Raw genomic sequence first — 23,065 nt, 5'->3', positions numbered from 1 at the left:
GACCCATTGTCACAAACCTGGGTGTACGGATTGATCGTGATTTTAAACTAGACAAACAGATACATGTTGTCGTAAAATCCAGCTTCTTTCAGCTAAGACTTTTAGCAAAGGTCAAGCCTTTCCTTTCTTTTGATGACTTTGAGAAAGTAATACATTGTTTTATATCCACTAAACTTGATTACTGCTATGCTCTGTATATTGGAGTAACCAAGGCTTCCCTGTCACGCCTACAGCTGGTCCAGAATGCTGCTGCGCGCCTCCTTAAAAGGACAGGCAGGCGCCTGTACTCGCCTCGTTACATTGGCTACCAGTCTGTTTTATAATCCAATTTAAAATGTTACTGTTCGCATACAAGGCCCTAAACGGTTTAGCCCCACCGTACCTGGCAGATCTTTTAAAACCATACACAACCAGACGGTCACTGAGGTCCGCTGACAGACTCCTTCTGGTAGTCCCAAAATCGAGGTTAAAGCAGCGAGGAGACAGAGCCTTTGCTGTTGTAGCTCCAAAGTTATGGAACAAATTACCCCTCCAGGTTAGACTTACTCCAACTCTGCCTGTTTTTAAATCTCGTTTAAAAACCCACTGCTTTTCCCTGGCTTTTACAGACCAGGTATGACCCTTGTGCTTTTAAATTTGGGTTTTTATTAGGGCTGTCAAAATTATTAAAGCCACTAATGATTTTAACGCGATTAACGCTTGTGTATTTTTTGTCCTCAGCCGCCCCGTAGTTTCAGAGCGCATCGAGTTTCAAATAGCATCTACAAGCTGATGCTGACAGCCCCGCTCCTGCCGCCCGTGTGTGGCGCGAGCAAGAAACCTTACGTGTATTGTTGTTGTTAGCATCTGGTGCTAGCTAGCTGCGCTAACGGATATAAGGAGCTGTTTCAATTAAAACAGAGGAGCGACATTTCGCCGACAACTGCACCGAGCACTTCACTTTATGGAGGTAGCCAGACAGTGGGACATTGTGGGAAAAGTCAGCACACTCAGCAGGGATAGTGCGCGCAACATGATTTCAGCGTCCAGGCAGCTCCCGTTCGAGCATATGCCTTGAGTTGCACATAGCTCCAACGATCCATCACACACACACACACACACACACACACACACACACACACACACACACACACACACACACACACACACACACACACACACACACACCCCCACACACACACACACACACACACACACACACACACACACACACACACACACACACACACACACACACACACACACACACACACACACACACACTTTGTTTTGTATTATTGTATGAGAGAGGTTCCAGATTGAATTGAGGCGAATATTTGTAATGTTCAGAGGTTGTTGTGTTTAATATTCATGAGAATATTTGTCATTGTTCAAATGATAATAAACAATTGAACAAAGCATATTTGTCCACTCATATGTTGATAAGAGTATTAAAAACTTGAAAAATATTCCTCTAAGGTACATTTAGAACAGATAAAAAGTGTGCGATTAATTTGCGATTAACTATGGACAATCATGCGATTAATCGCGATTAAATATTTGAATCGACTGACAGCCCTAGTTTTTATCTTACTAGTGTCCTGTATTGTTTTTACGTCATGTAAGTTTCTCGGTCTGTGGCTTCTGATCTGGTTTTATTGTCTCGTGTTTTATATTTGTTTCATGTCCTGTCTGTTTTTATGTATTTATGCTATGTTTTTATACAGTTGTTGATGTACAGCACTTTGTTCAACTCTGTTGTTTTTAAATGTGCTATAGAAATAAAATTGATTGGATTGGATTGGATTCTGGGGTCAGAGATGTTTTTTTCCCTTTTCCTCTTCCTCTTCATCTCCCTTTCACTGTCAGGGGGGCTGGCATTGAGGTACGGTTTGGTTTGGCCTTTTTTCTGGATGCTGCACCCTCCTGGCCACATTCTTTTCCCTCTCGGTTTGAAGGAGGCCTACTGATGGGGACAGTGGCTTGTGCATCCCCTCTCTCATCCTCTGGACTAAAATAAAAGGGAGGAAAATATACAGATATAAATGTCTGAATTTATTTTATTTCTTTATTGCTTTTATTTCTCCAGTGTCATCCTATCTATTTTCTAAACACAGTCTCAACTTTTGATTTGATACACACTTTATCGCTCTGCTAACATTACTAGTTGATGGAATCAGTAACTGAATTGTAATGTAATGAATATAATAACATTAGACCTTATAACAAACAACCAAAGAGGGCAAGCGGAATGAGGCAATAAATGAAAGGTATTGCTTGACGTTTTTTTACTGAAAATAAATAGTAGCCTCTATTGATAGTGAATCTTGAGCTCAGGACTTCACTTTATGACACAATTACGGCAAATGGCCATGCATTATAAATACTCTTAGGACGAACAATTTACGGGGTTATACAGAAATAGCAACCGATAAATGCGACACAAACAATAATTTACTAATAAGTTATTAAGCAATTTAGAACGCTACCTCTTTGAAGCCGCGGGCGGCTCGCTCGGTCTTTAAGGGTTAAAGGTTGTTTTCTCAAAATTAGTTTTTTCTCCTATTCTGAGTTCCACTTCAGTAGCACTTACATACACCAAACCTTCCAGTCATATTCCTATCAATATTCTGAAGGTTTTTACAGAAGGGTTTGTTCACATATCATTAGCCTGAATTATATAACATAAAAAACATGGCAAAATTGATATTTTAGGGCAGTATTTTCAGATTTATGGAGTGATAAAAAGAGATATCCAAAATCCCTTCTGTAAAAAATGTAGATTCTAATATGGCTACAAAATGAAACAAGAATTTTGAACCTGGCTTTATCAAATGTTCAGATTTGTGTTCCTGAAATGTATAAAAATATGTGCATATGTAACAAGAGTATGGCTAATTTGCGTATTTAAATATGCTATTTCAGAAAACTTGTAATACAAAAAACAATTTTCTTAATGTAAGTAATTAACTGGAGAAATTTCTAGCTGATATATTTAAGTTTAAAAAATGTACCCTATTCACCTGGGGTGTCTCGCCTAATTGTTGGATGTGACATTGATTTCAGACATAGGTAAACAAAAGCAGGCTGAAAAAAGCCATCTCTTGGAGACTTTTTAATGTTTCCAGTGGAATCAAATTAAACTGCAAACCATTCTCAATGGTTCTTCTTTATAAATTGAAATGCTTAGTTAGAAAAACCTGAGGCCGAAGCAGCACGACTCACATGAAAAGTCAGCATTTTAATGACCTACTGAAATGGCAGCATTGTTCTTGTATTGCAAGGACAACTACTTAGCAGTTGTATTATGTACCTACATATGAAATAATGTATACGCTTCTAATTTAATCAGTACAGCTGTCTTAACACCTTTAATTCTGTTTGACGAAATTAGTGCTTATAATTTTGATTTTGGAAAAATCTAAAACAAACACCTTACTGTAAATTATTTTGATATTGAGTAGCAAGGCTCAGGATTGGACAGTTTGTTTTGCATCCACATAACATTATTATATTGTGTCCAAAGATAGGAGCATATAGATACAGAATAACAGAGGACCCAGGATTGACCCCTGTGATGCCACATAAGAGAACCGGGCATCTACAATGAATCTCTTGTACAATAAACAATCACATCCACATCTAGAGTAACATCTCTAGTGCCAACAGATCTTTTGAGAGGGGTTGATTAAAACATTGTCCAATTTCTCAATGAGTGACTAAAAGATAATTCAAATAAAGGGAAGCCTTTATTCAAATTCCGGCTTTAATTCAGAATGTTGATTTTAATTTCAGTCCAAGAATCCCTACGGACACTCCAATGGTATCATTACCGAAAAAATACTGACAAAATGATCTCATTGTAGAAAATAGCAGATACACTTGGGAAAAAGCTAAACCACACCACTTGTAAAGCACATTTGTATTGTTTTTTGCAGGCTGATAACTGGCTTTTCACAGCTTTTTAGAACTGTTTGCCCTTCACTGCAGCTCCCAGAAAATGTGTTTCACCAACAGCAGTTTCATAGGGAAAAAGGAGGAGGTAAAAGGAGGCAGACTAGTTCATTTACTCTCAGCATGTGGGTGTTTGTTCAACAGCGTCTGTGTGTGGGTGAAGATGGCGAGAGCAACAGATTATATGAGCGTGGTTTTCCCTGCAGAGCCATAGTTGTGGCTATAAAGTTCTAAGAGGGTAGTCACATTGTGTGTGTGTGTGTGTGTGTGTGTGTGTGTGTGTGTGTGTGTGTGTGTGTGTGTGTGTGTGTGTGTGTGTGTGTGTGTGTGTGTGTGTGTGTGTGCGTGCGTGCGTGCGTGCGTGCGTGCGTGCGTGCGTGCGTGCGTGCGTGCGTGCGTGCGTGCGTGCGTGTGTGTGTGTAGTGTAGGTGTGTTCCATTGTTCAGGGGTGTTCACTTTGACACTGGTGAAGTTTTATCTCTGCAATAATGGGGAATGCATTCTCTCCTTATGTCTCTTGTTACATCACCCCGCTCTTCTCTCTTCATTCATTCCTAACGTTCTCAGAGGCCCAAGAAAAGAATTGGACATTAAGTTTTGCATCTATCAGCATTCAGAAATTCAGAAAATTGTCGGTTCCCTCCAAATCTGATTAACATTGAGCGGCAGTCATGCTTCCAGCCATGTGCTCCACTCCCTCCTGCTTCCTCCACTCTGTCATTGATTAAAGCTGCTGCACTGTCCAGCCGTTTAATTTTTTTGTTCATTTGGACTACGGTTACGAGTGAAACATTACTAAACAGCTTCTTTATCAGGCCAGATGTGTCATTCCTCATCTAAATGAGTATTAGCATCAGTTACTCCTGAGGGTGTAAATATGAAATAGAAATAGAGGATTCAGATGAATTTCTATGTGTACATAGCACAACACCATGTATTAAGAACTAATTTTTGTTTTTGGTTTGTGCTTTTTAATTTTAATTAAAGGTGGGGTATGTAATTTATTTCAGAAATATTTTTGTTATATTCCATGGAATGCTCTTAACTGCCCGATAGCAATGAATACATTAAATGCTTTGACAATAAATACATACAAAAATGTCATCTGTGGAAGCCGTAGTGCTGTAAAAACCACGACCAATCATTTTAGCCGGCCCAGCTAAAATAACTGGATGTCCTACCTGCCTGTCAGCCTTCCATCTGTGCATAAACTTATCTCGTGCCCTCATTGGTCATGTGCACATTCGTGTGTGTTGGAGGAGGGGCTCTGTAAGGATGTGGCAGACTTTTTCCCGTTGTGGATTTTCAAATTCTAGCGCACTCGAGCTGGTTTCTCCAAAATTACCTACCCCACCTTTAAGTGATATTTTATTTCCTCTTTTTGAATAACTATACAGGCTAAGTTTGAATTTACAATCCAACCGTAAATACAACATTTTAAGTCGTTGTGATTTTTTTTATAATCACTGGATTTCCAAAATATGTTATATCTCCTTGGTAGCGCTATATGAAATACTTTTCAAAGTCGAATGTCCCGACGAGTTGGAGAGTTTTTTGGTGTTATCCTTGCTGTTCTTGTTGCTGACTTCAAACATGTTGTCCAGTGGAGCGCCTGTCTTAGTTTGACATGGTGGGAAATATGTATCTCCTCAGCCAGTGTCTGCTGTATTTCATCTTTGATTGCGCTTTTTCACTTCTCTCTTGCCCTTCTAATTGGTATTCTTCTGACATTTGAGCATACAGCTTTCAAAGACAAAGGTAGTTTCACAGAAGACAAGACAGGTGTGAAATTTCAAGTGTCATTGATTGTACTCTTACTAGAAAGCAGACAGAGTGCCAACACTACAGTCTCAATCTGTTTCAAAGGTCTCATCCATGTTTTAAAATGTTTTATCTTATCTACTACAACTTACATGTCACATTAGCAGCATATGCTTTTAGATGTTAATGTTGAAGTAATAATAATAATAATAATAATGCATTTTATTTATATAGCGCTTTTCACAACTCAAAGACGCTTTACAATATGAGGGAGGGTAGACAAACATGGACAGGCAAACAAGTAAGTATAGTAAAATAAATAAAAAGGCAGTCAAGAGGAAATTGATTGAGAGGAGGGGGGCTTATGGGTAGGAAGAGTTGAAAATATGTGTTTTGAGGCGGGACTGAAAGACTGTGAGGGACTCAGAGTCACGGAGATCTTGGGGGAGGGAATTCCAGAGCCTAGGAGCTGCCACTGAGAAGGCTCTGTCCCCAAAGCTGCAGAGTGTGGATGTGGGAATGGATAGGAGTCCGGCTGCGGTGGATCTGAGGGACCGTGGGGGTTGATAAGGAGTGAGAAGGTTTGTGAAATAAGGGGGGGCCAAATGGTGGAGTGCTTTGTAGGTGAGGACCATAATTTTGTAATTGATGCGATGGGAGACAGGAAGCCAGTGGAGGTCTTTGAGGACTGGGCTGATGTGATGCCATGATTTGGTATGTGTGAGGAGATGTGCAGCTGCATTTTGAACCCGTTGGAGTCTGTTGAGGGATGTAGTGCTGATGCCGTAAAGAAGTGAGTTGCAGTAGTCAAGGCGGGAGGAAATGAAGGCATGGATTAGCAGGGCTCGACATTAAGGACTGCCCGATGGCCCGGGGCCATCTAGTATTTAGCTCGGGCAATGAAGCCTCACCTGCTGGTTGCCCGATTTGGCAATCTATTATGCCAGTATCATGCAGCTCGCGGATCCAGTAATGAGTGACCCGACAGTAAAACTAACCATATCTATAACTAGTTTAGGTAGTTTGAGAGGTAATTAAAATAGCTGCGAGTGATATTCTAACCTGAAGTGTGTGTTTTGTCCGCTCACCGCTGCATGTGATCATGCAGAGCTGCGTGTCGACTCGTCAGCAGCAGCAGCTGATCTCTCTCTCCCGTCAGACGGTCAGATTAGACTTCACTCGCGTTTATGTCCATATCGATCCGATCCAGCTAGTTCTAGCTAATGATATGACTACCTGCCTATTAAAAGACACCTAAACAATAAGTGTCGCTATGCAACCGGGTGAGGCCACAAAGTATAGCGCAGCATTATGCATTTGTTTACATGCCCACCGGAGCCCCGAGGCATTACCAACAGATCAACGCACAATCAACCCAGACAGGACATCTCTTTCTCCACATTACGTGTTAGACATTAGAATTGACTATTCTTGTCTGTCACATACTCTTCTTGTCTGTCACATAAGTGGCGCAACTGAAGCGGTATTGCGCTAAAGGGAAATTATTTTGACCGAAGAGATTTAGATTTGCGGCTAACGGGAACTCCGACGTCACCATGTTGTGTGCTTTGCGGATGCGCTCGGCTCCTCTCGACTCCTGCTCGGGTCTGCTCGGTCAGCTTCCGGATGAGGAAGCATTCATTCGACCAATTTACAGTAGATAACATTACAAACATTTTTAACAGGGGCCATAATAGTGTAAATAATGTTTTGTTTTGGCAGTTATAACTGAATGTAATGTTTTCTACTTTTTTACATCTGGGAAGGCATTTGCCTTCATCAGATGGAAAGTGTCTTGACCAACAACTAAGTATTTCTTATAGCTATGCAGGGCATGCAAGCGAGCAAACAAACAAGTGAAATGAAGAATACAATTGAAATTGTACAATATAATATTGTGGTGGTTCATCTTATAATTCAGTCTAGAGAATGCACCAGACAGCATCTACAGTAAGACCTGGAAAAATCTAAATGTTCTAGGGGGAGGCCCCCCAAACCCTTCGTGCCATTTCGTCCATTTCAGGGCAATCTCTATTGGGCTCAGGGCCATCTGTAAATTAGCTTAGATGGCCCACAGGGCCATCCCCCAAAATCCTTAATGTCATGCACTGATTAGTCGTTCGGCTGCGGGGCGGGTGAGAGAGGGTAGGATTTTTGCAATATTGCGGAGGTGGAAAAATGAGGTTTTGACTGTTTGGCGGATGTGAGGTTCGAGGGAGAGGGTGGGGTCAAAGATTACGCCAAGGTTGCGTGCCTGATTGGAGGGGGAAACAATGGTGCCATCAATGGTAAGTGTTATTTTAGTGACCTTGCTGAGGGTGGATTTGGAGCCAATTAGAAGGAGTTCTGTTTTGTTGCTGTTCAGTTTGAGGAGGTTATGTTGCATCCAAGTTTTAATAGCTGTCAGACAGGAATCGATGTGGGTAAGGGGTGGGTTATGAAGGGATTTGGTGCTGAGGTAGATCTGAGTGTCATCAGCATAGCAGTGGAAGTCCAGGTTGAAGTGGCGGAGTATCTGACCGAGGGGCAGGATGTAAATGATGAAGAGGAGGGGTCCAAGTACTGATCCTTGAGGAACGCCTTGGGTGACTGAAGCTGTGGCAGAGGAGTGGTTGGGGAGGGAGATGAAGTGGGATCGTTCAGTGAGGTAGGACTGGAGCCACCTGAGTGCAATACCTCCAATATCAATGTCCCTGAGTCAGGTGAGCAGGATGTTTTGGCTCACGGTATCGAAGGCTGCACTCAGGTCGAGGAAGATGAGAATATTGAGGGAACCAGTGTCAGCAGAGGTGAGGAGGTCATTGAGGACTTTGACGAGTGCAGTTTCTGTACTGTGGTGAGGACGAAATCCAGACTGAAGGGGTTCATAAAGCTGGTTGGTTTGGAGATGGCAGTGAATTTGATTGGCTACAATGCGTTCAAGAGTTTTTGAGAGGAATGGTAGGTTGGAGATGGGGCGGTAATTAGTGAGGGAGGAGGGATCAAGACCAGGTTTTTTGAGGATTGGAGTAACGGCAGCAGTTTTGAAGACAGAGGGGAGGGTTCCATGGGACAGCGAGGAGTTGAAAAGGTTAGCAAGATAGGGGCAGAGGGCGGGGAGGCAGGACTTCAGGAGAGGAGTGGCTAGAGGGTTAAGGGAGCAGGTTGTGGGATTTGAGGAACCGATCAGATGGAGTATTTCAAGTGGGGTAACGAGGTTGAACTGGGAAAGGCGGCGCTGGGGAGGAGGAGTCAGGAGGTCAAGGGAGATGGGGGGAGAAATGGTAGCGGTGGAGGTTGGGGGAGATGCTTGTATATCAGATGGAGCTGAGAAGGAGTGGTTAATGGCGTTAATTTTGTCTGCGAAAAACTGGAGGAATGAGCTGCAAGTAGCGGAAGTAGAAGTAGGGAGGTTATCAGCACGAGGTTTGAAGAGCTTGCTAACTGTGGAGAAGAGGGTCCTGGGGTTACGGGAGGGGTCAGTGAAGATGTTGGAGAGGTAGGCAGATTTAGCGGCAATAAGAGCATCTCTGTATGCATTGAGATGGAGTTTGTAGCTTATGTAAAATGACTGTGAGGGATGATTTCTTTGAAAGACGTTCAAGTTGGCGGCCTCGCTGCTTCATTTTACGCAGTGCGGGTGTGAACCAGGGTGAGGAGGTCTTGAAAGTAACAGTTTTATTTTTGAGGGGGGCTAAAGTGTTGAGGGAGGTGAGTAGGGTGGAGTTGAGGTGGTTGAGCAGATCGTCAGGTGAGCTGAGGGTTGCGTCCAGGGGGAGATTAGACGATAGCAGTTCAGAGAGATGGTTATGGTCAATGGAATGTAGATTACGGAAGGTGATGTTTCTGGGTGGGCAGGGGTTTCGGGTGGGGGAGGCAATGGTGAATTGTATGAGTTTGTGGTCGGAGAGGGGAAATGGGCAAGGGTGGAGGTCAATCACTGGGAGGTTGGTAGAGCAGACGAGATCAAGAATGTGTCCTTTGTCATGGGTGGGGAAGGTGAGATGTTGGGTGATCGAGAAATTGTCCAGTAGGGTTGTGAATTCGGATGCCAGCTTGCAGGTGGGTGAGTCAATGTGAATGTCGAGGTCACCAAGTAGTAACAGATGTTGAGAGAGGGATGAGGCAAGTGTGAGGAACTCAGTGAAATCGGAGAGGAAGGAGGGATGAGGTTTAGGAGGCCGGTAGATGAGGATGACTGTCAGTGAGGGAGGGGCTTTGAAGGCAATGAATTCAAAGGATGATACTGAGGGGAGGGTTAGTTCTGTGATCTGGATGTTCTGATGATTGTGGATTACAGCAAGGCCGCCACCACGGCGGGAGGGGCGGGGTTTAGTGATGTATTTAAAGCCAGGGGGGGATGTTTGGTTGAGGGAGAAGAAGTCATCGGGCTGTTGCCAGGTTTCGGTGAGCAGAAGGAAATCAAGGGATTTTTCCAAGATTAGTTCATGGAGGATGAGGGCTTTCTTGTTGAGTGATCGGATGTTAAGGAGGGCAATATTAGTTGAGTGGGAGGGGGGTGGTATGGTCACAGGCTGAAGAGGTGAGAGGTTGTCCAGGTTGACAGTGCGGGGAGGAATGTGAGATGGGGGGGAGGAGTGGAGAGGAGGTGGACGGAAGTGTGTTATTATCAGTTTTTGGTGGTTGAGGGCGGTGGAATCCACTCCAGGTATTTGGGCCAGCTCTGAGCAGAGGGCAGTGGAATCCACTCCAGGTATTTGGGCCAGCTCTGAGCACAGGGCAGTGGAATCCACTCCAGGTATTTGGGCCAGCTCTGAGCAGAGGGCAGTGGAATCCACTCCAGGTATTTGGGCCAGCTCTGAGCACAGGGCAGTGGAATCCACTCCAGGTATTTGGGCCAGCTCTGAGCAGAGGGCAGTGGAATCCACTCCAGTTATTTGGGCCAGCTCTGAGCAGAGGGCGGTGGAATCCACTCCAGGTATTAGGGCCAGCTCTGAGAAAGAGGGCAGTGGCATCCACTCCAGGAATTTGGACCAGCTCTGAGAAGAGGGCAGTGGAATCCACTCCAGGTTTTCGGTACAGCTGGGATTGTAACGGACCAGTGGTGGGTGTATAATATGGAGTAATAAGTGCGCTCAGATGACATGGCAGTTGTGGGACATGGCGGTTAGTCGACCAGATAGATGTTATGGATGATTTTCCGGACTGGGAGTAAACAAATCTGCGTTTGGAACCTCTATGGACATACCTCGGTCTACGTAGAAGCCCGAGGCAATTGATGACAGACAAGCTTAGAGGAAGCGCAAAAAAGTTATTGAGATTAAAAAGTTGGGAGACAGAGTATCGTAACATCGTAGTGCCGCGGTAGGATGCTAGCGTTAGCACAGCGCTGGCTATGGTTGTAGACCAGCGGCGCTGAAAGTGGAGCTGTTGGCAGCCGTCAGACAGGATGAGAGGTCAGTTGCAGGCTGTCCTTTACAGCAGATGGGGGGACCGGCAGGAGCGGGAGGTTTAAAGAACCAGAGTCAGGGCCCACGGGAGGGGCAGGACGAAGAATGGGGCTGGTTATTTGATGGATGGAGCAATGTTAGCAGGTAGATGTAGCAGGGTAGAGAACCAAAGCGTCCGTCAAAAATGGCAATCGGGTGTAACAAATATGTCCAGATCAGAACACAAAAGCCAAAGAATAGTTAGCAATCTATAGCAGTAGCAAGTGGTCAGAAACTCTTAGATTAACACAAAGAAAGACGAGATTTTCGGAGAGAGAAGCGGCGAACAGTCAGCGCCAGCGTCCTCTCACGCCGAAGAAAAAGGTACATATGTAGATACGATAGCTACAAGGAAAGGCTACCTGTGTCCAATTTAGTTTTTCTGGAATGTTCTTGCTACTCTGAAATTGTCTTTGCCAACAGCTGTCCCCTAAGACTTGAGAGAACACATAACGTGTAACGATACCAAAAACTCACGGTACGATAATATCGCGATAACAAGTCGCTAAGGTATTTATCGCGATATTGAAAAATAAAGAAAAATAGACTGGAACAAGAACAACCAGTGTTTTTTTACCTACTAGTACCAAAGAAAGTTTCACTTTAGTTTTTCAATTAACTCAACACTAACTCACTCACTCAGCATTATCAGACAGGTTTAGGAATATTTAGGAATATGAGCATGTCCACATTTCCAGGTAGAAGCTGGGATGTTTGGGCATTTACAATATCCCCTGCTTTTGAAAAAACTCTCTCGCTTGGTACTGATGTTGCTGGGACAGCTGTGGTCGCGCTAACCGAATATTTTTTTTAACAATGAGGACAAATCTGAAAGCAGTCTGTCATTTTGACAGATTAGAACAAACTCGGAACAGCGCCAAAGTTTCCCCGCAGCGAGGCTCTGGTGTTTGCCGTGTTATGCATGCCCTCCAAAAAGGAAATGATTTGGTTTCCAAACCGTACTTTGCCGTACAGATCATTGAAATGTCTGGGAGTTTTTGCTTTACGCTTTGCGCGCTCCCGTGAGGTACATGCATATTTCGGTGGGCATGCATAACACGGCATAACACCGTCCCGTCCCCTCGTTGACAGTTCACGAGCGTGCTCTCTCTCTCTCTCTCTCTCTCTCTCTCTCTCTCTCTCTCTCTCTCTCTCTCTCTCTCTCTCTCTCTCTCTCTCTCTCTCTCTGACACAGGGGGAGACCCTGTGTCAGTGTGACACGTTAGTGGCGAGTTCAGACCTGACAGAAGTTTTCGGACAGCGAAAAAGTCTAACGCCATCTCTGTGGGACAGAGAGATATGCTTTGGCCATGGGTGACAGCAGTGGGTAAAACTGTGCATTGTCTCTCCACCACTTCAAAAACAATACAGTTTTTGCCAAGAAGGTGAGGCTTATTGACAGGGCGAGATATAAATATACTGTTGGTACTTGTCAATGTCTCTAGGTGTGTAAATGCAGGTTTAGCCCTGTAAATATGATGTCCTTTTGTGTTATCTGTTGTTTTATGTTCAGGTTGTAACCTACTTGCTGCCATGTTGGACAGGTCTCCCTTGGTTAAATAAAGGTTTAGAAAAAAAAAGAAATTAACTATAGATTTTGTCAGTCTCACGAAGGTATTGAGACTTTTATTTATCGCGATACCGCGATATTCGGTATATCGTTACATCCCTAGTAATAATACGCAATATGATGTACAAAAGAAATGTCTTCAAGGAAAAATTCATATAGAAGTGAAACAAATAGAGGCAAATGGTTGATTTGAAGGTAGAAGATGCAAACAAATCAATGTTTAAGTGCCAAATATGGAATATTATAATTACAGTGGGTGTGAAATCTAACTTTTCTAAGATGTCCAACATATACTGTCTATTGTTATTCTAGATGTTATATGTGAGCCATTAAAAAAATGCAAAGTTTTGATTTAAATAATGAAAGCACATTTGCAGAGAATTAACCCACAAGCTTTTTTTATCAATAAATCACTCAAAATGTGTATGTTCCAGCAATTTGAGGACATTCTCCCTTTGTCATCTTGGTGTCATTGTGAAATCATTATATGTTGGTCTTTTGGTTGGAAAAACTGCTAATAAATCATTCACATAGTAATTGATATTGCAGCACAATTAGATTAACACTACTGCCAGAAGTCGCTGTATACCTAAAACCGCCAACGGGTCACATTTACCCGCTATTGATTTTCCAGGTACAGTGTTCTTTTGTTTATCATACAGAACAGTGAGTTTTGATCGCACAGGGATGAAACTTATACCAATAGAATCTGTGGACTCTCAGCTTTTCATATGATATAGTTTGTCCAGATAGCATGAAGTATAAAATATCGCTACCAGTGCTGATTTAAACGCTTGGTGCTAGACTTGTGTTTTGTTCAGGTACAAATCTCTCTATCTCTATCTATAACTATCTATCGATCTATCTATAATGTTCTGTTCTATGGACATATAATTGTCTACATAAACAGATAACGCGGACTACTTCTTTCATTCCGAGTGTCCATCTTTATTCAATTGGCACGTAACCTGCACACATGCATTACGTCCTCAACGTGAGCTCAGTCATCCAAGATGTTACACTATCAATAACTATCTATCCGTCCATCTCTCTCAATCTATCTCTCTATCTATAAGGAACCGCAGTAGAAATTTTTTTCCAAGTCGTGCAGCCCAAATCCTAAGTATTGTTGAATAAGTGAAGGAATACCTCCTAAGATACATACTTTTACACTTATTATTGCTATGGTAAAAACATTCTAGTAAGAATCCTTCAGTGGTGTAAGCGGTGATACTAACCAGGGCCAATTAACCAGATGGTCTCATAATTTTTTCTCCCCCACCTCCTGCCAGCAATCAATCACTGTAAAGTAATCTCAAAGCTTTTCGAATCATGGTCAGAAAATGCCCCGGTACATAACGTCCTACTTGGTGACTGGTGAATGGAAACGCCCCTGGTGTAATGTTGGGAAAACCCTGGGCATGGATTTTCCTTCTCTCCACACCCTTTAAACCAACTGACACTAACTAATTGACTTGCAGCACTGCTTAATAAAACTAAAAGCAGGAAATGCCATCCAGCCAACTCATTACAAAGGCCTAATCCTTTATAGCTAATTAACTTATGCTCTGTCACAGACAAGGGGACATTTACAATGCTGTCAAGGGTAGCAGTCCTCTCACGTCCCTGTCCAGTGGCTTGATTTGAAAGGAATTTTTAAAAGCTGATGTTGGCTGAGAAAGATATGCACGGGCCGAATGCGGTGTTCACTTGTACTGAAATATTTACATGGTGGAGGAACATTCAAATGTATTCTCGCATTCAGAAATGTATGGCACATTCTCTCGCAGCACTTTCCCCCCTCATCAGGAATGCGGCTCCGACATTTTACAAATAAATGAACAGTGTGGGTGGGTGGACGGGTGTTCCTGTGTGGGAGATGTTCCACTACTGAGCATATGCCTTTGAATGTTGGGTATTCATGTCTATATTTTTTACTGGTGAAAATCCCACAGATTTGACTCACATGAATGGGCCTGCTCACTAGTGCATGGTAATGAGGAATGTGTACAGCTCCATCTCAGATATGAAAAGAAACACTAAGCCAGCGTCTCTATTAGTAGAGTAAAACCAAGGATGTTCAAGTTTTATTTTCAATCCGTTGTTTCATACAAAGACGCCTTAATGGTAATACTGAAAATCCCAAAAACTACAGTACATTGTCTTTTGTATTGAAGAGTGTATTGTATTGCGGGTTATATACATCGGCTGACATCAGTACCCTGAATTACATTTACTGGTTTCATGTAAGCTCAAGTAAATTGTGATAGCAGTTGTTAATAAGCCTCAATAATTCAGATAAACAATCACATCAAATCAAATCCTTATTTTTATAGTCACTGCCAAGAAGTTGTTGTTAATACATGACCAATGTTATATCTATTGTATATCATCTTACAAGGTTAAAGCTGTGGCAAATTAAAATCAGTTGGTGTCTAGGGAGTGATGAGTGAGGCAAAAAATGTACAGGTTACCTGCTCTCTGTATTTAATTGCTTAAAATATTAGAGTTTTCTGTTTTTCAACTATAGATTGGTGTCCTAAAACCTGTCAAAGACTTAGCAGTTAAGGTTTTTTTTAATGTGATTTTAGATAGAAGCCTGAAATAAGATCCTAGGTTAACACAAGCTTATGAGATGTTCTTGTTTTGTTCTACGACATAAAATACGTCAGTTTTGTACAGCAGGATAAGGTCCAAATATATCATAAAACGTGTGTTAGCCACAAAACGTACGCTTAATTCTGGGTTGATCTACAAAATTAATTAATCACTGCACTATTGGAGCTTTCTCTAGTTTCTGTATGTAAAGCAATGCTTCTTACAAAGGACATTTTGGAGCATTATATGCAACAATAGATCCCATCTTAAAAGGGTTAGGGTTAGGTAGGGTATATCATTCAAATGAGCCAATTTTCCTGAACATGTGATTTTTACTGCACATACTGCTAATACATAAGTTTAAACATAATTATTACTTGCTTGTCTCTCTTTCTCTTAGGCCATGGAACCAAAGGAGTGTTTGAGCTGCTGGCAGGCTGGAGGAGAACGAGGGAGAACCTTCCCTTCAAGGAGCGTGTGGCAGACGCTTTTGCCGATGTGATGGTGTGCTACACCATGACCAGCTCACTCTACATCATCACATTCGGCATGGGAGCTAGCCCTTTTACCAACATCGAGTCGGTGAAAATCTTCTGCCAGAGCATGTGCGTTGCCATCCTGGTGAACTACTTCTATGTTTTCTCCTTCTACGGCTCCTGCCTGGTGTTTGCCGGACAGCTGGAGCAGAACCGCTACCACAGTGTTTTCTGTTGTAAAATCCCCTCAGTGGAGTACCTGGACCGCCAGCCCACGTGGTTTAAAACCATGATGAGTGACGGCCATGACTTGTCCACGCACCACGACAGCGTCCCCTACCAGAATCACTTCATCCAGCACTTCCTGCGTGAGCACTACACAGAATGGATTACCAACACTTATGTCAAACCTTTTGTGGTTATTCTATATCTCATCTACGCATCTTTCTCATTTATGGGATGTTTACAAATCAGTGATGGATCAAATATTGTGAACCTGCTGGCGAGTAACTCTCCGAGTGTTTCGTATGCCCAGACCCAGCAGAAATACTTCAGTAACTACAGTCCCGTGATTGGGTTTTACATTTACGAACCCATCGAATACTGGAACTCCACGGTGCAGGAGCACCTGAAGACTTTGAGTCATGGCTTCAACAAGATCTCTTGGATGGACAACTTTTTCCACTACCTGCGGGTGGTGAATGTGAGTGCGTCAACCAAGGGTGACTTCATCACAATCCTCAAGGGCTCCTTTCTGCGCAGCCCTGAGTACCAGCACTTCTCGGAGGACATAATATTCTCCAAGAACCGTGAGACCGATGAGTACGACATCATCGCCTCTCGGATGTATTTGGTTGCCCGGACGACGGAGAAGAAGCGAGAGGAGGTGGTGGAGCTTCTGGAGAAGCTTCGTCCCTTGATGCTGATCAACAGCATCAAGTTCATTGCCTTCAATCCTACGTTTGTGTTCATGGACCGCTACAGCTCCTCTGTCATCTCGCCTATCCTGACCTCAGGCTTCAGCGTACTCACAATCCTCATCCTCACTTTCTTCCTGGTCATCAACCCCTTGGGTAACTTCTGGCTCATCCTCACAGTAACGTCCGTCGAGCTGGGCGTCTTGGGTTTGATGACCCTCTGGAACGTTGGCATGGACAGCATCTCAATCCTGTGCCTTATTTATACCCTCAACTTCGCCATGGATCACTGTGCACCACACTTGTACACTTTTGTGCTGGCCAATGAGCACACTAGGACGCAATGCATCAAGTTGGCACTGGAGGAGCACGGGGCGGCGATCCTGCAGAACACATCCTGCTTCGTGATCGGGATCATGCCCCTGGTGTTTGTGCCTTCCAATCTGACCTACACACTGTTCAAGTGCTCCCTTCTCATTGCGGGCTGCGTTGTGCTGCACTGCTTTGTCATCCTGCCCGTCTTCCTGACCTTCTTCCCGCCGTCCAAAACGAGACACAAGAAAAAGAAAAGGGCCAAGCGTAAAGAGCGGGAGAGGGAGCGGGAGAGGGAGAGGGAAAGAGAAAGGGAGGAGATAGAATGCATTGAAGTCAGGGAAAATCCTGATCATGTGACAAATGTCTGAGTAGTGTGTAGTTTTAGCAATGAGTATCAGTGGTTATCCGTCAGTTATTGATGGATTAGAGGTGTCCTCCAATGGTAAAGCGCCTCTTGAGGTGCAGGGGAGTTCGAGATGTCCCCTCAGGAGTTGGAACTCCAAAACAATAGCAGCTAAGCTGGCTGGAGTAGAGTGCAGACCCACTGGTTAGTCTTTCAGTCCTTCAGTCTGAACAGTGTATCTCATTTGCACAAACTGCAACATGGTTCTAAATCTCTTTCCCAACCGTTTGGTATACAAGACTAAGACTTACGCTTTGCTAACAAATTGTGCAGGAGACGACTGTGCACGCACCTTACTCCTCACACCCAACAAAAAGAAACTATCCCAAATTCTGTGGAAAGAGAGGAACTGGGAAAAGCACACCAAATGCTTTTCTGTGAAAGATACAATAGCTTAACAGCTGAACAGGGCAGATGGCATACACTGTGTCCATTATGAAGAGTTACCTTGCACATTGCATTGTGTGAATACAGCCACGGTTAATATAAGCAGGAGATATGTCTGCTCTATTCCAGAGGTTAAATAAGGTTGTATGCAATGTCTAAAGGAACTGCAGTGGGCTGCAGCGTACGAAGAGGAGGTGATAAGGGACTGTCGTGCAGCAGTATTTGAATAAGCAGCAAGCCTGAGTATGACTCAAGTTAATCCTAAACTGCTTTTGCACCAGACCAGTAAAACCAAAAGTGAAGAGTGTTTCCGAGGCATGAAATATTGAACTTTATAGCAGGTTGAAAACAATGGGAAGTCTATGTGAGAGAATGAATGTCTCTGTGATCAACTTACACAAGCTTACTGGCATGGCACTGGTTATTGTTCTGAATGTTATCCAAACCTAGCAGTGGTGCCAAATAGTGTATATTTTAGTTTGACTGAGTTCTATAACAACAAAAACGTCTCAGTTAGTTTAAACTTTCATATAAGTCAACATGGATCATGAATTATTTAAGCTAATTTCAATGAAATACTAAATGTCGTTCAGATGAAGATTGTGAAACAGGCTTTTAATTAAGCAGTAAGGCACTTTTAGTTACATACACCATATCTGAATAATGTGAAAAACTGATAGATAGCCGAAGTGAAACCATTACCTTCAGGTTTTGTTCCAGAACTACGAAAGCCTCATGCAAAAATGTGACATTTGCATTAAAATAATTACTATAAGTCTAGCCCTACCATATCGATAAGAGCAGCACTACGTCACAGCCTTGCAACGGCCCGCCCACTTTCTGGTTAAGAAAAACAATTGGCGGAAAGCGGAAAAAATTGTTGGATCATGCTTAACACTTGGACCGCCAGAGGTCACTGTATACCTAAAACCGCCAACGGGTAAAATGTACCCGCTATAGATTTTCAAGGTACAATGTTATTTTATTTATCATACAGAACAGTGAATTTTGATCGCACAGGGATGAAACCTATACCAATAGAATCTCTGGACTCTCAGCTTTTCATATGATATAGGTTGTGCAGATAGCATGAAGTTTAAAATATCGCTAAGAGTGCTGATTTAAACGCTTGGTGTTAGACTAGTGTTTTGTTTAGGTACAAATCTCTCTATCTCTCTCTATCGATATATCTGTAATGTTCTGTTCTATGAACATATAATTGTCGACATAAATAGACGACGTGGACTACTTCTCTCATTCCGAGTGTCCATCTTTATTCAACTGGCACACATGCATTACGTCCTCAACGTGAGCTCAGTCATCCAAGATCTTGTATTCTCCAAGATGTTACACTATCTATAACTATCTATCTGTCTATCTCTCTCTCTCTATCCACCTATCAATATATCTATCTCTCTCTCTCAATCTACCTCTCTATCTATAAGGAACCGCAGAAGACAAAAGGCCATGCTATAGCAACACGTCACGTTTACGCTGCATTTTTTATGAGGTAAATATTACCCGCTGGTGGATATAGGTATAAATGGCTTTTTTTTGGGCGATTTTTTCAATCTGAGTTCATATTGACAATTGTTAACAACAGAGGGTGCTACATAACACACTTTCAGGAAAAGTCACGGACTGGGAGACTTTAATATGTTATTGAACAAAAGTTACATACAATCAAAAAACAGCTGCGGGTAAAATGTACCCGTTGGCGGTTCTAGTGTTAAAGCTGTTGTGTCATGTATTGCATGTCAAACAACAACAACTAAAAACATTACTTAACAGCTACATTATGATACTAATAACAATAGCGTCAAATTGTCCATGTACACAGTTGTTATGTTAAAAGTCAAAGTAGTGACTGTAGTCGCTGCATTAACATATAAAACATGACAAGCCAAGGAAATCCCAGTTTAAGTTTTAACCTGCTGCCTGCCAGTAGTCCACCGGCAGACTGAAATAGATCTCCAATGACGTTATGTAACTATTTGCTGACTGACCATCCTTAATTCACAGTATTCCTAATTTTTTTATGTGATAGGTAAAATCCTTCCAGAATCTGTATATACCGCCAGTCAAATGACAGAATGTTTTCACCCAAAAAGGGGCGCGGCCTTGACGTAGAGGGAAGGTTCTGGATTGGTTGCTATCAACTATAGCCCTTGTATGGTCTTCACTCCATTTTGTAAAGACATGGTTAGTATTTTTGAAAAAGCAAAATCATTGTCTATTTAGTAATTGCCAGCCTTTAAAGCTACACTTATGGATAGATCAATGGATCAAAAGACAATGTCACAAATAATCATCACACATCTGTATAATGGTTCACCTCAGCTCTGCAGAGCGTTTTAGCGTCTATTAGCTTGTTGTTGTTCATGCACCCTCATGTCACAAAAAAGTGCTGCTTTATGAATTCCATTCACCCCTAGCCTAAGAGTATTTAGGGCAAACATCAATCATGACAAATACGAGCTAAGGAATATTCTGTTAAAATAAGAAAAATGGCTAACAGTGATGCCACGCTAGGTAAATGCTGTGTTTCCATGTTGTGTTCAGCAAATCAATCTTTAAACTTTGGTTCAATAATCAAGGGTGAAATAATAGCACGTACTATAAAAAACACTCATCCTAGACTGTGGATAGTTAACCTCGTAAACATTTAACTTCTTCAAGTAATTCATTCTAGCTGCAAAATAGTGAAACAGAACTCCCCTGGAAGTGACGTTGAGACTTTGGCTTTCTATCTGGAAGACTAATAATGACATATTTAGGCCCTGAGCTGGTCTTGTCCATGTAATAAATAAGTAACATTTGACCTAATGCTTCAAATCTCAAAATGTCCAGTCCACAAATACCCTTCCTCAATGTTCAGTCTTAAAATGGCTCTCACCTCCCCAGTGTACACAATATTATCTACATGTGCGAAGGCGCAATTAGAATCTATGTTGGAGACCCGATACAAAGACACTCAAGGTCAGCAGCTCTGACGGATACAAATCTGAAGCTGACCTCCTGCATGTGATAGAGACACCATGTATAAGAGCAAATGTAGCTGATTTCAGACCAGTCAATATGCTTTTAGGGGATTGGCTGGCTCTAAAGGGGCTATCACTATGAGGATACTGCTTTCCTGTTTTCTTGAGGTGTGAAGAGGGATAGTTTGCCATTAACAAGAAGCCAGTCCACAGCCAGGGTTATTAAACCCACTTATACCCACCCGCAAAATTAGATGCAGAGGTGAAAAAGAGGTGAAAAAGAGTCATGAATTACCTGTCACCACATTTGCAGCTTTTGTGGAGTTAGAAAGTAATCTTAAATGCTGAATTGTCAATGATAAGAACCTTAGGATTTTTATTTACAAAACCATGCTTGGAAAGTAGATGTTTTTGGCAGGCTACTTCATACAGCTGCTGCAGTAAATGTCACATTATGTAAAAGCCATGTCATGTATGTATAGCAAGAAGGCATGAAATGTTTGAAACACGGGAAAGAAATGCAAATCTTAAATAATTTAATACCCAAAATGAACTGTGTTTGCATGGCACTGTAATGTATGTATGCATGAATTTAATTTTCGTGTATGAAGTCTGCGTATTCTTTATTTTTGCTACACTGTAGTGACTTATGTTTGTTGTTTCGATGCATATTCTGTAACACCATGTGCTGCAAAAGAACAACTTTAGTCATATCTGTGCCAAAACAGAAGCCAGAGGTTAATTTCATGTGTAAAATAACTGTAAATTACACTTTTCTATATTTTTTAAGAAAAGAATATACTATAGAAAGATTTTTAATGACATAATTTTCTTAAAAAAAGAATAAAAAAGGGAAGAAAAGTTGAACACAGTAAGCCAGTAATAAACAGTGGAATGTTACCAGTATACTAGATCTTATTTCTTGCACAATGCAGTGTCAATGTTTGTTGATGATTCACATTTTTATACTGGAAACTCTGGCCACCTTTTTATTGTTTGTTTTTGTGTCTTGACTTCTTAATAATATCTACTATTCACCCTCATATTTAAGATAACAGTTATTTACTCAACAGCCCTTTTTAAACAACAGCGGCCTATCAGGCTGTGTAATAATCACTCTAAAACCTGGTTAGAAAATAAGTGAATTTTTATGGCATCGCCAATTTATGTCTGAAATACAGCTATTACATGCGGTTAACAGCATAGCAGCAAATGTTTTTATTGTTTAGCTTTTAGGCTCTTCTGGATCATCATTCCAAAATATACTTGGTAATTTCTTAGGGGACGTGTTATAGCTCAACCTACACATTCACGATGCTTCAGATTTGTTACAATTAGCATTATAGCCAATGCTGAGTAATGTCTGATTAGGCTCCTGTGTATTTCAATAGTAACATTAGAATCTAATAGAGTTTATTCTAAGGCCATACACTGGGTCTTACCGATGGGTTATGGAAACGGCATGTTATATCCAATATTTAAAATCACATTATCAGAGTGTGCTTCGTCTTCTTTTGACACACGACTTAAAGAACGAGGTGACATTTTTCTAAAATGTTCCTCTTGTCAAGAAATCCACTAAAAAGACCTCAAACAAAGTGTTCATCTTTCTGAGATTCTTTCTGAACTACATATCTTTAGCACTTAATCCCAAGCCCACTGAAGATCAACTTGTTTTGAATGGGTTGCAATGCATTTATACAAGAGGAAAAAGTACATTTGTAGGTCTATTCTCAGTTGCATATTTAATATCCCAGCAATAGAGCTCGATAGCATGAAAGGACTAAACTGTCAGGCTCTGATAAACAGGATCATTTGATTGGTAGTTTTGCTATTTTCTCATGTTTGGTTTTCAGTAAGAATACTTTGCTTTTCAACTTCATAAATCAAGCCATTCCTTAAAATAATGATTTCCTAAAGGGTTGCACATTATCTTACATTACGAATCCGTTTCACTGGACTTTATAAGATATATGTTGTGCTGTTACCCCTTTTGTCTTCTGTGGGGATAACATAACTAAACTATATGTATTGTGGCATTAAAGCTAAAGTATTTTTATGAAACATGTTCATCAGATTGGATGTTGTCAAGGTTCCCTCCAATCTATTAGTTATTCCACTAATAAGTGCAATATATGATCATCAACAGCACAATATTTCCATTTAACTTGTTATATAACCCACATTGCAACCTTAGCCTCCGAGACAAATTGTTGTTTTATTGCAACTCATCTGTCTTGCATGCCAACTAACTAAGTTGCCCCATTCATCAGACCTGTTATTTAATGGCTCCTA

At 41.8% G+C, this 23,065-nt stretch overlaps 1 protein-coding gene across 1 annotated transcript in view; it reads left to right on the top strand.

The window, feature by feature from the left end:
• ptchd4 (patched domain containing 4) overlaps positions 1 to 21,670 on the top strand; it is a 93,193-nt gene extending 71,523 nt beyond the window's left edge. The window contains exon 3 of the mRNA XM_079643717.1: positions 15,692 to 21,670. Within this exon, the coding sequence (XP_079499843.1) occupies positions 15,692 to 17,367 (1,676 nt within the window). The 3' untranslated portion in view covers positions 17,368 to 21,670. The remainder of the gene's footprint in view (positions 1 to 15,691) is intronic.
• Positions 21,671 to 23,065: the final 1,395 nt, after the last annotated feature.

This window comes from Notothenia rossii (assembly GCF_949606895.1).
Source record: "Notothenia rossii genome assembly, chromosome: 8".
NCBI classification, from domain to species: Eukaryota; Metazoa; Chordata; class Actinopteri; order Perciformes; family Nototheniidae; genus Notothenia; species Notothenia rossii.
Note: the sequence above shows the minus strand (reverse complement) of the source record. Positions and strands in the feature narration are given on the sequence as shown.